The 17,110-nt window shown below is 57.4% G+C and overlaps 2 protein-coding genes across 2 annotated transcripts in view; one reads left to right on the forward strand and one right to left on the reverse strand.

Annotated features, from left to right (window-relative positions):
- Positions 1-2,064, forward strand: part of Zmat5 (zinc finger matrin-type 5) — a 32,817-nt gene extending 30,753 nt beyond the window's left edge. Inside the window, exon 6 of the mRNA XM_051165386.1 lies at positions 1,723-2,064. Coding sequence (XP_051021343.1) covers positions 1,723-1,852 — 130 coding nt within the window. The 3' untranslated portion in view covers positions 1,853-2,064. The remainder of the gene's footprint in view (positions 1-1,722) is intronic.
- Positions 2,065-2,866: 802 nt separating this feature from the next.
- Positions 2,867-11,802, reverse strand: Cabp7 (calcium binding protein 7). The gene is made up of 5 exons (XM_051165385.1): positions 11,620-11,802; positions 4,929-5,072; positions 3,962-4,074; positions 3,598-3,751; positions 2,867-3,376 (listed from the first exon to the last, which is right to left on the reverse strand). Exons 1-5 carry the CDS (start codon positions 11,726-11,728, stop codon positions 3,249-3,251), a joined length of 648 nt encoding a protein of 215 aa, XP_051021342.1. The 5' UTR covers positions 11,729-11,802; the 3' UTR covers positions 2,867-3,248.
- Positions 11,803-17,110: the final 5,308 nt, after the last annotated feature.

Below are 17,110 nucleotides of genomic sequence, written 5' to 3' on the forward strand. Positions count from 1 at the left end.
TGTACTCTGCAGGAGTGGGCTCTGAGGCTGCCCCCCCAAGGTGTCAGTGACCAGGAGAGGACCTGAAGGATGCCCTTTTCCTGTCAAGAGCCTCAGCAGGCAGGGCATTGGCTGAGCCCCTTCCTTGAGGACAGGTCTGAGGCTTAAGGGCAGGAATTCCTGGTGACCACCCCTCCCCAGGGGAGCGCCACCATTACTGTGGCCCCACAGGAAGCCGCAGGTTGGCTGACATCTGGGCCAGTCCCTTTCAGCAGCTGTGGGGTCTCGCCTACATCCAGTCTTCGCTGTAGCTGGCGGAGCTTATAAAATCCCCCAGCACCATAAATCATGTCAGGAGCTGCTTTCTGCTTTCTGCACTTGCCAGCAGGCAGCAAGCCACTGAGCAGGGGGCGCCCCTGTCATCTCAGTGGGAGCTGCGGAAGCTGCATTCAGGGCTCCCAGCAAGACTGCCACTCTAAGCAACTCCAGGCAGGATAGATGGATGTGGCCAGGCAAACTCTCAGGTGGTCCCCATCACCACCTCTCAGGCCTGAGGCATGCCCTGACACCTGCCAGGAGGCTCTGGGCCTCTTTCTGGTGGCCGATTGGCGTACAAGATGGTCAGGAGCTGCTAGGACCCTCCCCCCTTTTCCTGAAAGTTGAAGCAGAAGGAACTAAGGGGCTCGGGGATGCATAGATTGCTTTTCCCCTTGTTTCAAAGGCTTGCACGCTTATAAAACTTTACATGTGGCCGGCCCCTTCCTTATGCTTCAGCCTTACCTGAGTAATGGAGTTTGCATGAGGTGCTGGGATCTCTCCAGGTCATGGGGTCTCTTCTCAAGAGAACTCTTAGCCTGGCATGACTGTTGTGCCATTGGATGGCCTCTTAGTGCCAGCCCTGGAGTATAGATGCCATCCCTAAGACTGGTGTCCGCCCTCTGAGAGGTGCTGGGTGGCTTCAAAGAGCCTGAGCAGCAGTGCCCAGCTGGGACATGAGACAGGCGGGGAGCAGGGGCAGGCTGCCCGTGTGCTGTCAGGGTGGCCTATTCCAGCCTGCAGCTAAGGACCCCTTCCTTAGCATCTCCTCAGACAGGCCCTGAGTTCAGGGAGGTGAATCGTAGGGAGGAGCATAAGAAGTAAGGCTTTTTGTGTAAATTAGAATTTTTTTTTTCTGGTTTCAAAGGCTCGTGTGCTTGTAAAACTTTTGAAAAGTATAGAGGTGAAAACAAAACCAAACCCCGTCCACCCATAACTACCCCACTCACATAGAAGCGCTGCTAGCATTTTGCTGACTTCCAGGGTTGTTTTTATGCATTTATATATGTTATATATTTTTAAACAAAAATAGTATCATGCTATATACATTATTTTATAAGCTGCGTTTTCTCCTTACATAGTATATCTTTCCTCATTGGTGCATTATAGGCCTTGATTTACACCGGCTGCATAGCAATCTCTGCGGTGGACGTGCATATATGTTTAATCAGTCCCCCACAGATGGACACTCAAGGGACTTCCGTATTGCCCAAGGCCATTCTTATAGTCCAGTCTCTGCCTACAGCCCCCATCTTGGGCTCAGTTCCAAGAAGAAGTTGCTGCCTCTGGGGGGGTCTGTGTGTTATCTAGGCTGTGGTCCCAGAAGGGCCATTCAAGTGGCCACGCTTTCCAGCAGCCAGTGTGGTGGGAGAGCAAGGTGGGTCTGCGAGGCGTTCTACTCTAACCCTCTACCTTTCTCCTTTCTAGGGCTGAACCGGTCAGAACCGCTGTCTTCCAGTACCCAGTGGGCTGGCCGCCAATGCAGGAGCTGCCCCCCTCCCTGAGGGCACCCCCACCTGGAGGATGGTCCCTACAGTCCAGGGTCCAGTGGGGCTGAGCACTTCCCCATCTTCCCTGCTGACTTCAGCTGGTCACCTGTCATAGTAAAGATAATTGTTCAGCCTAGGAGGCAGAGCTGCCTTCCTGCCATTCCCCCTGGAGAGTCTGAGATTATGAGCCTGGTCTCCCCATCCACCCACCATCCCTCAGGGCATTATCTTGAGAAGATGGGCCAGAAACATCCAAATGTTTATAAAGAAAGTCTGTCCTCCACGGTTGGGCTGTGTTTCTCTTGCTGGCACTCGTGTTCTGGGCTCCCGCCTCCGTCAGGGGACAGGTGGGCTGGAACGAGACAACATCCCCTCCAGGGTGCTCTCTGCTTACAGCCCTTCTTGCTTAGGGATCAGTAGAGGCTCAGCCAGGTTGGGCACAGAGCATGCCAGTGTGGCGGCGGCCCAGCTAGTGAGTGGCCCTGGGCTGGGGAAGGGAGCCCAAGCACTCTGCCCTGAAGAGCTGCAGCCTTGCATCCGCCCAGGCTGGGCTGGTGCCAAGAAATGGCACGGCCCACGTGGTGCAAGGGTGAGAGCCGGATCTCCTGCCTTGAGGGTACAGAGAAGAGGGGGTCTGTTGGCACTGACAGTGCAGGGCTGTGCCAGATCCTCAGGGGAGTCAGATCCCTAGGGAGTGGCCAGGGCTTGCCAAGGTTGCACCCTGGCCAGTGGGGCACGTCAGATGGGCTGCAGAAATTCTGCCTCCCTCCTCAGTTGGGGTTCTAGGCTCTGCGCTGGGAGACAACTTGGCCCTCGGTCTCTAGGACTTAGGTGAAAGGCTCAGCATGTCACGGACCTCGGGGCTATCTCTGATGCCCCGGTTTGCACGAGCATCTATCTGCCTTTCCTGAAAAGCCATATAGAAGAATCTGAAGCCAGACCTCAGGCCATCCTAGCCTTGGCCTCCTCACCTGGGAGTGGGCAGGCGCAGGCGCAGAAGGTGCATGGGAGGACTGGCTTTGCCTCTACGGCAGAAGAAGAGACCAAGGAGCCCCTGCCTTGTGCTCCACCCCCATCCTTCCCCCAGCTCTAGACAGGAGTTTCTCGCCTGCCTAAAAGATCACAGCACTGACTGGATCCTGGGGGCTCCTGTGCAAGACCCTCCTTTCCCAGGAGCCCTGGGTGGTGGGAAGTTAACGCTACATACAGGCCAGGTGGGGGGCACAGGCAGGGTATAGGGGCTAGGGCTGTTCTCCGAGCCACCACCAGTTCCCCCACAACTGGGCCATGGCTCCATGCAAGGCCTATGGGGTGAGGGTTGGGGTGGTCAACGTCCAGGCTTGAAGTGCCCATGGGTGGTGGCGGCCCAGGGAGCAAGCTGGGGGGGAGGGGAGGGCTGCAGGCAGCGGTAGGTGTGGAGTGGGCCTGGGCACCGCATGTGCCAGGTGGGCCCCCATGTGGTGCCTATTTCATGCCACTGCGCAGCACCTGGTTGGCCGCGATGAGCATGACGCTGATGATGAAGGCGATGGCGAAGGCGCAGATCAGGCTCTTGCGCACGCAGGTCTGGCGGATCTGCTGATTGGAACAGGCTGCAGCCACCCACCAGGAGCACCAGGAACAGACAAAAGGCGACAGTGAAGGGATGGGGTCAGGCCTGCACTTTGGTACAAGGGCTTGACTTGGGGCAAACAGGGACACGAGGCTGGGACAAGTAAGGAGGTCCCCCCCGCCCGGTGTAAACCCCTAGTGTGTCCCCCTGCTCCAGCATTGGAACCCACCCACAAAGACCCAGGGCCGGCCGGCCACTCACTCTCCACGTCCACGGGACACTCCTCGGCGGTGCCCAGGTGGCTCTCCTCTTCCGTCATGATGATGTTCTCTATGTCCTTCATGGACAGGTGCTCGCAGAAGGTGTCATAGAGAAGCCGCTTCAGCTCGTCCACTGTCAGCTTCTGCATGTCACACTTGGGTGGCAAAAGGGACAAATGCTCTGGCCTCTGCCCTGCCACCGTCCCTGCCCAACGGCAGGCCTCCAGGTTCTGTACAACTAAAAGCACCTACTCTACTCCCCCAAGGAGCGTAGGCCTCCAGGAAGCAGGGCGCCCAGTGGACAGTGGTCATGCCCACTCACTCCCCCATGACACCTCCACACAACGCAGTCAGCCAGGGCATACCTTCCAGAAGACAGTGTCAAAGTCAGTGCCATGGAACTTCTCTGGGATCCCCGAGGTGGAAAGCTTGGGGCCCAGGAGTGTTACAAACTCCTCAAAGTCCACTTGGCCATCACCTAGAGTGGACACAGGTCAAACTGAGACAGCAGGAGGAGGCACCCCAGAGTTCAAAAGACAGGAAATGGAGTCTTGGCCTGCCTCAGACCTACCGTGGGACCTCAGCCTCTGCTCTAAACCTTCAGTTAATTTCAGAGGTGTCTATTTTTTTTTTTTTTTTCAAGACAGCCTTGGCTGTCCTAGACTCACTTTGTAGACCAGGCTGGCCTCGAACTCACAGAGATCACCTGCCTCTGCCTCCCGAGTGCTGGGGTTACAGGTGTGTGCCACCACTGCCCGGCTTCAGGGGTGTTTAATATGCCACACTCTGAGCTGATGGCGAGGTTACCAAACGTGGTGGGACTCTACTGGAAGCAGTGGGGGAGGCGAGCCACAGATGGTCCCCAGATGTGGGACACCCTCCTGGTACACTCAGGACTCTCCAGTCTCCCCAGCACAGTGTCTCATCATCCACTGATGGTCCTTTGTGCCATACAGATGGAAAACGAGGCCCAGCATGAAGCAGGCTGCCCAGACTAGTACCCACTCTGGAGGGAGAGGTTAGAGGGAGAGGCAACAGGTGCATTTGGCGTTACTGATCTTGTTAGGAGTTTTTCTTTAATAAAAATGCCAGGCGGCAAATACAGCCACCATTTGTTTGTGTGGTGGAAGCTGAGATATTTATTCCAGAGCACAGAGTGGGAGGGGCAGTCTTAGACCTCCAAGTGTGGCTGGGACTGTCACACCTCTGGCTTCCACTTGCTGGGCTGAGAACTGTTGGTTGGTCATGAGGCCAGAGTGGATTTAGCGTCCACAGTTCTGGCCCTGGGGCATAGGTGGTGATGGGCAGGTAAACTGAGGCAGGCAACCTCACCATCCATATCCAGCCGCTGGATGATAACCTCTAACTCCACTTCATTGGGCATGTAGCCCAGGGAACGCATGGCCGTCCCCAGCTCCTGCTTAGAGATGAAGCCATTGCCGTCACGGTCGAACACCTTGAAGGCCTCTCGGATCTCTGTGGAGGAACAAAGAAAGCTGAAACCTCAGCCCTGTCCCTAACAGCCCCTTTCTCAGATCCCTGAGAGCCAGTCATAGGGTGTTCAGGGCACACCCTTGAGTTGTGATCTGGGGTCTCTGGGCAGGCAGAGCAGGGGAGACAAAGGTGCGCCTAGCCTGAGGCAGTGACCACCGTGGGTCTGACGGCCTTCCTGGCCTGAGGCAGTGACCACCGTGGGTCTGACGGCCTTCCTGGCCTGAGACGGTGACCACCGTGGGTCTGACGGCCTTCCTGGCCTGAGACGGTGACCACCGTGGGTCTGACGGCCTTCCTGGCCTGAGGCGGTGACCACCGTGGGTCTGACGGCCTTCCTGGCCTGAGGCGGTGACTACCGTGGGTCTGATGGCCTTCCTGGCATGCTCAGGACTACACCATGTGGTAGGCACAGGGAGAGCACCAGGGTCACTGGGAGGTTAGCTGCTGAAGGCTCCCTGGCTTGGCATTATCTTGCTGCCCTTCCTGCTGGGCCCTAGCTAGTCCCATACGACTCCAGCTAGTGGGCGATGGTTAGAATCCACGTGCCTCCTGGTTTAGACAAACAGGGGGATAATATGGGGATAATAGTTGATCTCCCACCAGGCCCAGGCATGATCCTTGTACTTCATGCTTTCCCTAAATACAGTAGGGAAGACTGAGGCTGAGGCCCTGAGGGATTCTGGTGAGGAACAATACACTGAACTGGGACCTTGGGACCAAGCAATACAACAGATGCTCTTAGGCCAGCCTTAGTCTTCCCCACAGCAGATGGGTGGTATGTGTGGACACCAGAAAAGCTTAAGCAGCAGGAAGCTGTTAAGGGTTCCTAGCCTCTCACCTTTGCCCCCCCTGTCCCTTGGTTATCACACCCAGCAGGGTCCCAAAGAACACCTCCCTAGAGGGACAGACTTCAATGCATTAGATCCAGCTCCCTGCAGGCCCCTGTTCACTTGGCAGCCTCCTGGCCTTTGCCTAAGTTGTTCCCTGGGGAGAATTTCACTCAGGCATAGTCAAGGTGTGTGTGTGTGTGTGTGTGTGTGTGTGTGTGTGTGTGTGTGTGTGTGAAGACACATGAGATGTGCCACACTGCAGACCCAGAAGGGTTTATGGAGGCCAGCCCAGCTCAGTGAAGATTCGGGGCTATTATGCTACCATGCCTCTGTAAGCCCTGAAATGGCTTGCAAGGGTCCATGCTTTCTCTGGCCTTAGGAGAGCAGGGGAGAGCCGACCAGCCCGTTGGCCTCCCACAGAGCAGAAACCAAGGCCCATGGAAAGGTGGCTTGGCCTCAGGTCCCGGTCCTCATCTGGCTCTTCCATGTGGAATCATATAGGAGGTCTGGAGGTCTGGAGGTCAGAGTCTCACAGGCAGACTGGGGTAAATGTACACACACACCCCTGCCACCTCTGGCAAATCTCGGGGACTGGTTTCTGCATCTGGAGAGCTTCAGGGCCAGGAAAGTGGCCGGGTTGGTAGATCAGAGCCAGACCCTGGGGCAGTGGTGGTGGTGGTGAGGGTGTCCTGAAAACCCTGGATCCTAGTAGCTCCAGGCCAAGTACCACCTACATTTCCCTGTGCCCTGAAAGAGGCAATGTGCCCCTTGTGGCCAGAGACGAAGGTGTGGCAGCAGCCAGGGCTGCTGTGGAGAATCAGGGATGCTGCGGAGAAGAGTCCAGCTGCCTAGAGATGTCCCTGCTGCGGAGAAGAGTCGGCCTGGAGATGTCCGGATCGCGGAGGTGTGCTTGCATCCTCCCTCCCTCCCTCCTTGCTTTCCCTCCTCCCTCTCCTCCGTTCTCACCTAGGCTATCACTTTTCTGGACTGGCATCCAGGACACAGGCCCTGGGGACCCCTCAAGCCTGGGGGACTCCAAGACTGCTTTGAACCCACAACTTTGCGGCCGTGTCTCTGTTCCTACATCAAACCCAGATTCCCAGCTGGGAGGATTCTGTCCTTCCGCCCTTGGCTGGCCTGGCCTTTTCTCTGCCTGCCTACCCCTCCACACACCTGCTTGGTCCCTAAAATGCATTCCGCTGGGACCAGGTGGGTCTTGTCTGTCCACAAATAGTCGCCATTACCTAGAACGGGCTGTCACTGAAGCATAAACTAGCTGGATGAAAAAGTAATACAGGAACCCCTCTCCTGGAGCACTAAGAGAAAGGCTCAAACAGGCATACGCACCTCAGCACAAGGTCCCTAATCAGCATGGGTTGATGTGGGGGGACTTCAAAGTCTGAGACCCATTAGGGATCTCAAGGAAGGATGGCGGCGAAGTCCTGGCTACACTGGGGGTGCTATGGGAGCCACCTTCTGCTTTGAACTGAGGCCTGCACTGTAATCTTCCCACCTTGGCAGGGTTCAAGGTGACTCTCCAATTGCAGGGCTACCTCAGTGCCCTTTTCTGAGGAACCCCCAGGGAATATTCACCAGGCAGGAGAGACAATAATGAAGCAAGTGAATTGGGGCGTATGCTCAGGGGACAGACTCTGAGACAGCCCTGTGGGTGGCTCCCAAAGACATCCCTCAGGCAGGCCTGACCTCCCAAGGCTACTGGGTAAATCCTCAGCTGGCCACTCTCCATCTGTGCCCCTCCCAGTGCACCTAGCTCACACTAAACGGCTCAGAGAACTCCCCCAGCCCAGGCCAGCCATCTGCCTACAGAGGGCGAGTTCAGGAGTGGTCTTCTCAGCCAGAGAAGCAGTCTGATGTCACAGACCCAGGTTTGAATACCAGCTCTGGTGCGTCGTCACTGCTTACTTGTACAATGGAACCTTCTGCAGCGATTTAACAAGAAAAACCATTGGAGGTAGTCATTGCAAATCAGAGCATCCCAGATGGGAGTGTGGGAAGGAAAGGGAAGTCTGGGGGAACCTGGGATGCCACACCGGCCTGCCTGGTGCCTGGGACCAGAACCCAAGGCGTGCGCTTGAATTCTGTCTGGCTCTCCTGCTCCACGGCAAAGTGACCTGGGAAAGCCACTTATTTCCCTCTCTGAGTCGCAGATGCCTCCGTTGCCAACTCGGATGGGCTTCTTGTCCTATGGCTGAGGTCTAGCCTCTGCTAATGGCTCCATGAGGGGGTGGGTGTTAGGATGCCCTGTCACTGTATGCCTTGGGCAATCACTGCAAGGTGCATTCCCCGAAAGCCTTGCTCCTTCCTTGCCCCATGAGGCCAGACAAAACTCATTGCACTCCATCTTGGCAGGGAGATGTCTGGCCCAGAAATGGGCTGGCAGGGCCTGTAGGTTTCCAGGCTGATATTGTCCCCCCACCCTCCCCAACCCGTGTAGCTGCACTAGGGCCTGTGTCTCCAGCAGACCCAAAAGGACAGCAGTCCAGATAGATAGGGGACACTGGAAGGCTGGCACTGGGAGGGGCAGTTGTCATCCTCTGTGGTGAGTGCCACTCTCCGCGGCATTGGCCCTGCGCCCCAACTCTCCATCCTCCCTGAATTTTTGGCCCATGCAGAGGCAGCTGTCTGGTTTGGGCTTCAGGAAGCAAGGGCAGAGAGAGGGCTCCCTGATGCCGATGACCCCCCGAGTCTGCCACCCTCAAACAGGCTCTGCCTTCCGCAGGTTAAGTGCCCATGCCAGAACCCAGCCCTGTGGCTGTTTGCCTCTTTCCTCTTGCCGGCCAGCCATTCCCATCCCTACCCTTGAATGCTGGACCCCATGTGACCAGTCGGTCTCAGTGTTCCTGGAGGGCCCCGCTTGGATGCATTTCAGAAAGGGGGGGGAGGCAAGTTCCAGTCATGGTGGGGTATTCAGGAGGAATGTGGTAGCACCCCTGCCTCTCTCACATGGGGCTGGGTGGACCTCCAACTTAAGTCTGCCTAGCCTCTCCCCCGACACACACCAATAGCCATACCATCTCCCCAGGACCACAGGCCCCCAGTCCTGGCCCCCGGCTCACCTTCTTGGCCCTTTGCCGCCCTGCTTGGAGCCTACTCCAAGCTCGTGAGGCTGTACACTGTTCTTGGTCTCTTCTGCTGTTACACTTGGGTCCTCAGCCCCCACTGACAGGCCCTGTGCTGAGTCCTCCCACAGCATCCTCTGTCACCACCCACCCTGAGGACAACAACGCCAACCCCCTTAAAGATGGGGACGCAGAGAGGCAAATGATTGTCCAAGTTCACTCCATGAGGCAAGGGTGCAGAGACTCGCACCCAGTGCTGCCTGGCTGTTCTTATCTCACGCCCACATTCCCCTCCTCCCTTCCTGTTCCCAGACCTCCTCCCCCACTCAGACTGACCGCCCCCCTGGATTTCTGCGGCGCTCAAGGTATCTACAGCATTTCATCCTAGGCCACCACCGACTCCCCTTTCTAGTCCGTATGGCTCCCTCACGGATTCCTTCCAGCAACAGGCCTGGGTCTTACCCAGACTGCCCTGGGACAGGAACACTAGTTAAGAGAGCAAAAGTGTCATCTGTAGGAAGGACAGCCGCCCTGCACCCAGCCCTGGCATTCAAGACCGGCTACGAGGAGCCCATGGACCTTCTTCAGGTTTTCAGCAGCCAAGAAGGGTCATGAGGAACTTCCTGATTTTGTGTGTAGCCGCCCACAGGAGTCTGCTGGCTGTGTGCCCTCCACCTGCCAGCCACAGAGATGGCCCTGTCCTTCAGGTGCCCCCTGCACTAGAGCCCCCTCTGCCAGCCCAGAAGGGGACAAGAGAGAAGCAGGGAGTGTTTTTCGTGTGATGGTGACTAACACCGCTGGGCTTCTGCCAGCATGGCCACTGGATGGCTCAAAGGCAGCTTGCTTGGGCCTCCTTGCCCTTGCACTGCCCACCATTGCCCTACTCGCCCCTGCGTGCCAATCTCTCTCAGCTTCTCTCTGTTCTGAGTGTGCACTCCAGGACCAGGGGACCAGGAGTGGAGGGATCCAGTGAGACTTGTAGCCGTGGGGGTGCTAGGAACAAGAAGAGAAAGGTGGAGGGCAAACCTGCCTGCTGTCTGGGGAGACGTGCTGCCTCTGTCCCAGGGATGAGAAGAAGGGGGTGGATAAAGGCTTCTGCAGAGGCCCAGAATAAGAGGCAATAAAGTAAAGGAAAATCAGGCCTGTGCCCTGTGCCCCTCCTGGTCCCATCACTCTCCCTTTCCTGGGATTTGGAGGAGGCTCTGCTCTGGTCCAGACAGGACAGGACCTGGGTTTCACCGGGTGAATGCTAAGGTCAGGTTGAGGGAAGCATCCTTCCATCTGTCCAACCATGTGTTGAGGGTGAGGACCCCTCTGCGGCTTTTCCTGTACCTGAGTTTGTAGGGGGCTGTGGGAAGCCAGAGTCCGGTGGACTGTGGTGCAGTGAGCACTGTACTTGTATTCTCTCTCTCTCTCTCTCTCTCTCTCTCTCTCTCTCTCTCTCTCTCTCTCTCTCTCTCTCTCTCTCTCTCTCTCTCTCTCTCTCTCTCTCTCTCTGTCCCCACAGTCTACTCTCCCAAAATTTGCTCCAGACCAGGCCTGGGCTGAGGTAGGACTTCCCGAATGGCTTCTCCGGGGCTGCCACTAATATCCTTTGCCGTGTTGATCCCTCCAATGCACTCCTACGGGCCCAGACGAGACCCCAGAGCTAAGACCCTTCGACTCCAGGGATCTGAGACAAGCAATCTCAACCCCTCCCCCAGCAGCCGACAAACATCCTAAGGGACCAAGACGCCTATCTGCTCAGAGTCCCCAACTTCACTCCAAATGGGGCCTCCAGAGACCTGGTGTAGAGGGGAATCTTGAGCACACACCCCCTCCCCCCAATCTCAGCAGAAAAAGAGCTAGGAAGGCCTCAGGGGTCTCACTGCATCCTAGGACACTCAGTCCGGGAATCCCAGTGTCTGCCTTCTGCTCTGATCTTCAATAGCCATCTGCCTCAGGTCCCTATTCCCGAAAGGCACGGGGACTAGGGTTGGGGGAGATTTGGGTTCTGGCCTCTGCCTTTCTCTTCCAGGCTTCGCTATCGCGACTGAGCCTCCCAATCCGGCCACTTGTTGTCGCCACCGCCTCCCGGCCGCCTCGGCAGCGCACGGGTGGGGGGGTCCCTCGCAGGGCCGCAGAAGGGGTTGAGGGCAGCCCCGCACCCTGCAAGAACCGGCCAGTCGCCCTCTCCCCTTCTCCCGCTGCCGCTGCCGTAGCAGATTGGATTCTGAACGTGACACGAGCGGAATGTCAATAGGAGCGCAGAGCCACGGGCGGGCGCCGCGGAAGGGATCAGGATGCGGGTGCTCCGGCGGCGGACGATGGGGGCTCAGCTCGGAACCCCCACTTCAGCCCCGGCCGCCTTGCCGCACCGTCACCGCTGGCCGCCCGGCCCTGTGACCCCGCTGCTGGGCCCCGCAAGTTTCCGCAGCGCCGGGGGCCACATGGGCAGGGGCCGCGCTGCCCCCGCGCCAAGGCGACCCCCACCGCGGCGCCCCGGGGCGGCCCGGCTGTCCCGCCTCCAGCGCAGCCGGTCACCCAAGTCGCGCAGCAGGGTCCCCGGCGCCCCCGGCCAGCGCGGCACCTGGGCGCACAGGTAGGAGGCGCGTGGAGGGGTCCCGGCGGGGCACTCACCCTCTAGCTCGTCCTCAGGAATATCCACCGGGCGCTGCTCCGACAGCAGGTTGGGCACGGTGTAGATGCCCCGGTACATCAACGCCGCCGTCACCGGGTGGAACGGCATCTTGGAGGCTCCGCGCCCGCCCGCCCGCCGCAAACTTTGAGGCCGGGGCTCATGGGCCGCCGGCGGCACCGGGGGCGGCTGGAGCGGGCGGGGCGCGCGGTGCGGCGCGCAGTGGCGGCGGCGAGGCACTGGGCACCCGCCCGGGACCTAGCGCCCCCGCGCCCCGGGCCGCCGGGCCATGCCGCCAGCTCCCTCGTCGGGCTCCGGGCCGGGGCCTCGCAGGGACGGCGGGGACGGCGCCGCTCCGGCCTCTCGGCTCCGACCGCTGCGCGCTGCGCTCCCTCCGCTTTGCCCCGCGCACTCCGCGTTGCTCGCCGCCCGCTCGCTGGTGCGGCCGCCCGGCCAGCCGCTCCGGCTCCCGCCGCTGCCGCCGCCGCCGCGCCGCCGCCTGCACTCTCCCTAGCTCGCTCGCTCTGTGCGGCGCTCGCCGCGCACCCGCCTCCCCCGCCCGCCCGCCCCTCCCGCCCCCGCCCCTTCCCGCCGCCAGCCCCTGAGCAGCGGCCCCGAGCCCGCCCGGGCACCTTCTCTTGTTCGCCCGACTCTGCTTTCCCTCAGTCTGCTTCGGATTGCTGTCTCCCGCACCGCACGTTCGCAGCCAGCGGGACCAGGGTGGTATGGACTGGGGGTGGAGCCTTTGCTTGCACCTCTTGTCCCACCTGCCCCCCCTCTAGCCCTCCCACAGCAAGCGCGGACAGCTGAGAACTAACGACGAGACCCAGAAAGGTGAGGTTGTCCCAGGCGCGGGGGTCTTTAATAACAGTAATTCTCCTCGAGTTGGTGCCAGCAGAGGCTCCAAGGTGGGGAAACTGAGGCTTAGAAAAGGACGTTGGCCAAGGTCACCAAGCAGGGCCAGCAGGCAGAGGCTAAGCACAGATCTGCAGGAGACTCCACTGGCCTGTGGCTGACACCAGCAGTTGACTTGATTCCACACGGGGCTGTAGTCCTGGATCCTTCCTAAGCCATTGCTATTCAGCTTGCAGAGAAAGAGCGAAGTCTGTCTCATGTCCCCAGGGACAGTGAGGAGGAGACAGACAACCCAGGGCATGTTGGTCACATGGATGCAGGTTAGCCCTTCCTCAGGTCCTGAGCATGTGTGCTATGGAGGCAGGGGCAAGTGTCTGAGGGGCAGCAGGGCATGCGTTTATCTTTATCTTTCGTCCAGGACGCTGTGTACATGCATTTTCAAATCCACATGCAGATGAGCCGTGTCTGAACTGTGTGTGGCCACCTCCATGTGCCAAGGCTGGGAGCTGGCAGGAAGAGCATAAGCCGGAAGGCAGGTTTGGGTAGGTGTGAGGGCCCTTGAGATGGGAGCGACATGCATATATGAGCCCAGATGTGTGTGTGTGTGTGTCTGTGTGTGTGTGTGTGTGTGTGTGTGTGTGTGTGTGTACTGTTGTGGGATATGGTGACCCTCTGGCCTGGGTGGGCCTCAGCTGGCCTCAGTCTCATTCCTGGAACCCCCAATCTGAACTATCTCTCTGCCCTCTTGGGTCCAATCAGCCAAAGGCCCCAGCAGGAAAGCTGATTGCCACAACCCTGCCCGGCCATGCCCTTCCCAAGATGATTATGGTTTTTTTTCCCCCTGCTTGTTTCTGCTTTTGTCGCTGATTAATCATAGCCTTGTCTTGGAGCCGGGGAGAAAACGGGGCTCAGGGAGACACACCGGCCCCAGGCACCCTGGGCCAAGGCAGGCCTCGGTCTTCCAGCACTTGGACTTTACTCTGAATCTCTCACAGGCATGAGAGACCTGTAGAGAAGCCAGGCGGACCCCAGCTCTCATCTGGACGTCTGCCCCAGGCCTCTCGGGCCAGCCTGTTCAGACCTGCCGTTGGAGTTGTAAGAACCTCCAGGAAAGCCCCCGAAAGCTCTTCTTGCCCACTTGACCATCCAGTCAGCTGATGTTTCTTTAGGATTTCTGATGGAGCAGAGCTGTGACGCAGGAAGAATCAGCTACTAACCCAGCAAGCCCTAGGCTCCTGCATCTTCTTTCAATGGGACTTTAGTCACACCCCTTAACCTCTCAGAGCCTCGATTTCCCCCACGGGTGAGGTGAAGGTGGCAATGCTACCTACCTCCCAGGCAGAGCTGAGAATGAAGCGATTTAACATGGAAGGTGCCTGGCGGTGCTTCCACAGATCTCTTGAGAGTTTCCCATTAGTACGAACAACCCCTCCCCAATGGGAACACAATCTAATAATCATAGTGTTGAGTATTGATTGAGGGGTGATCTGTAAGTGCCTCATTTTGCTAAGCCTGCCCAGACAGTTTGCGCCTGGGCTAAGGGAGAGAGGGTTGGACCCCGCTGAAAGACTGGCAGGATACACACCCTCTTAGTGCTTTCTTGGGAGGCTGCCACGGAGGGGCAAGGTTCCCTTGCTGCCCAGCCAGGGAAACCTCACAAGAAGGGGCGGGGGGAAGAATCAAGAACAAATCAAGTGGACAGCCTTCACACACCGGACCCTGTGAATCTGAAGGTGTGGGTGACCATGGATACAGGAGCTGACCCCCAGACATTGGCCTTGGTCTGTATCCAAGGAGTCAAGCTATCTAGTCATGTGGGCAGGGTACTCCCGAGAGCAGGCATCCTCCAGGACCAAGTGGCAGAGCACTCTGGGATGATAGCATCATAGTGTACCTTACTCTCTTGGACCATCTTTGACATATCAGTCCCCTGGTGACTCAAGCTGGTCCCTCTGCTCTCCCCTGATGCAAACCTACAGCCCAGGACACTAACTGTTGACCCACTGGGTTGCCCATTAGCACTATAGTTTTCATACTAGCAGCTGTACCTACTCCCTTTGCCAGCTGCCTGGGGACATAGGACACATACCCGGGCTGTGCATGCAAGGTGTTTGGTCCCTCTCAGTGCCTTGCTCCCACTCACAGTCAGGGACACGCCCACTGAGGGAGCTATAGAGACCAAATCCAGCTGTAGAGCTATTTGAGGAAGAGCTAGAGTTGAGGCCCAAAGTAGATGCAGGGGCTCCTGAGGCCAGCCTCTGAGACATGCAGGCCCTCCTCGCTCTTCTAAACTGGAGGAACCTGGCTGTATCTAGGAGCCACTGTCAAGCTTCCCCACCCTCTAGTGCTGTGTGTGACATTCCGCGTCCTCGCTGAGCCTCAGCTTACTCACCTATTAGATGGGGCCACATCGAAATACAGAACACTCGGGGTTTGTATGCCAAGTGTGTCGGGAAGGGAACATGCTGGCTCTTCTTTCATCAAGCCAGGCAAGTCTGCTGTGGAGTGAAGAGGTTAGAGGTATGTGAAGACCAGTTCTTTGCTTTAGAAGGCAGGTTCTGAGTCTGTACCCCTCAGTCCCCTAGTATGTGGCCTGGAGCTGGGCTGGACTCGGGCAGATGGAACACCTGTGAAATGAATAAGAGAGTAAACAAATGAATAACAAGACACCCACCTGCCCAGCGGCACAGCAGTCCTGTCCTCTCTTCTGCACATCAAGGGAGCAGATGGCGCCATCACAGGGTGTGAATTATGTCTGTCGCTCCCCCATCTGGGGAAGGTGCTACTGCCATCACACCGCGCTCCTTGGGTGTCTACTGGCCTCTCCCCAGCGGGAATCTCATGGACCTCAAGGCTTATCCTCGAGAAAGAGACTGGAGAGTGGGGACCAGTGTTTGACTGAAAGCTAAAAGTCAGTTTCCTCCACAGCCATTGCAGCAAGAGGAGAAAGCACCAAGGGTTTGCGCCAAACCCAGAGACTGACCCCTTCCTTCTAAGATCAGCAGAGTTCCTGTCCTGCCTGAGACCAGGGTCCTTCCTTTTGGGCACTGGAGGAGGATCTTCTCAAGATACCAAGCACACTACCTGGCTGGACTTGCTCTCAGCCTCACGTTCAGCACCAGGGAGAGCGCCCAGAGGAGGTCTGCGGGGACCTGAGCTGAAAGGAAGCGAGTGGTGTGGGGCCCAGCAGAGCAAGACAACTTGAATCAGGGGCAGGAAAAAGCCAAACTGGAGAGAAGCCACCCCAAGGTAACACCTGGACCACAGTGTTGCCAGAGCCAAGAGGTCTGGCTGGAGAGAAGCCATGGGGTAGAGAGGCACAGGTTGGGGGAAAGAGGCATCTAGAGACCACAGATGCTCTGGCCTCTGCCCCTCGGCTACAGAACAAAATTGTTCAAAGGACCCAGTGGGGACAATATGTGGAGGTGAATAAAATATTCATTGTCCAGGCACTCAATTGATGAATAATGGAATTTATAAGCTTGCAGAATCGGGCTGGGCCAGGAGAGGGGGCAGTCCAGAAACTACAAGCCCCATGTACTCTGTGCTGCCCCCACCTCCTGAGATCCCAGGGCTCCTGAAGGGGGTGGAATCAAACATGACAGCTTTGGCAGTCGTCTGAGGGACATGGAGAGGACAGCCTGTAGGCTTCGACCTTTTCCAAACCTACTTTATTTGGGTTTCTTTAATGCTTATACCTCCCTTCCAACCCACCTACCCTAGATAGGAGAGAAAAGAGGTTTATGGGAACAGGAGAGAAGTAAACATATTTTGGACTCAGTTCCTGGGAGCGATTCCCCTGGCGTAGTCGGCAGGATTTCAGCAGACCAGCAATTCCACCAAAGTTGCTGCTGGAACCTGGAACAGCAGCCAGAACCCGGAGTCCCGAAGCATTCTCTGGAGTGGTTCTCTCTAGGAGCGTCTCGAAGTGGAGCGATGAGCAGCCAAACAATACCAAGACCCAAGAAGCTCTAGCCTCCTGTTTTGGGCTCATATATAGATCTCCTCTCCGAGTCTGCACTAGGGTGTGTTTCAGCTGGCAAAACCCAGGCCCTCCACACGAGGTGGTTGGTCTTCTAGTGGATAAGCATCACCTGATCTCTCACAAGTTGTTCCCCATCCCACACTTGGATCGAAACAAAAACATGCCTACATCCGCTACAGCAGCCCTTAAATCTGTTGCTTCTATAGAAGCAATTCAAAGATGGAAAAGAACCTGGAGGTGTGAGATTTAGGGGTGAAGCCTGTGTGTCCCCAGCTTTGTGCCCTGTTGGTGGCAACTATCTTGGCCTCAGTTTCCTGTCTTGTGAAATGGGCCCGTGCTGCCAACACACAGGCTGCCAAAAAGATCTGCTGAGTAACGAAGGTGAGGGTTCCTGTTGCCACTGTCCCTGGCTCTAGACTTTCTGGGCTTATTCTCTGGCTCCCAGGATCCCCTGAGCCTCGGAGTAGCCTCCTCTAGCCAAATGACAAAGAGATGTGATCACAAACTGGGAGACACTTCTGACCCTCAGGGCAAGGTTGGCTGTCAGTAACCATAGAAACCTAAGACCACCAGACACACATACAGGCTCACAGTCCCTCATCCTGAGAGATGCTGCTTGAACTGGGCAAATTTTAAATGTTCAACAGAAGCCT

The sequence above is a fragment of the Acomys russatus genome, chromosome 22, assembly GCF_903995435.1.
Source record: "Acomys russatus chromosome 22, mAcoRus1.1, whole genome shotgun sequence".
NCBI classification, from domain to species: domain Eukaryota; kingdom Metazoa; phylum Chordata; class Mammalia; order Rodentia; family Muridae; genus Acomys; species Acomys russatus.

Coding starts and splice junctions, on each gene's coding strand:
- Cabp7 (XM_051165385.1), bottom strand. CDS start 11,728: ATGCCGTTCCACCCGGTGACGGCGGCGTTGATGTACCGGGGCATCTAC. Junction 5,073..11,619: donor TCCTGAGGACGAGCTAGAGG/GTGAGTGCCCCG, acceptor GTTCCTCCACAG/AGATCCGAGAGGCCTTCAAG. Junction 4,075..4,928: donor CCAGCGGCTGGATATGGATG/GTGAGGTTGCCT, acceptor TGTCCACTCTAG/GTGATGGCCAAGTGGACTTT.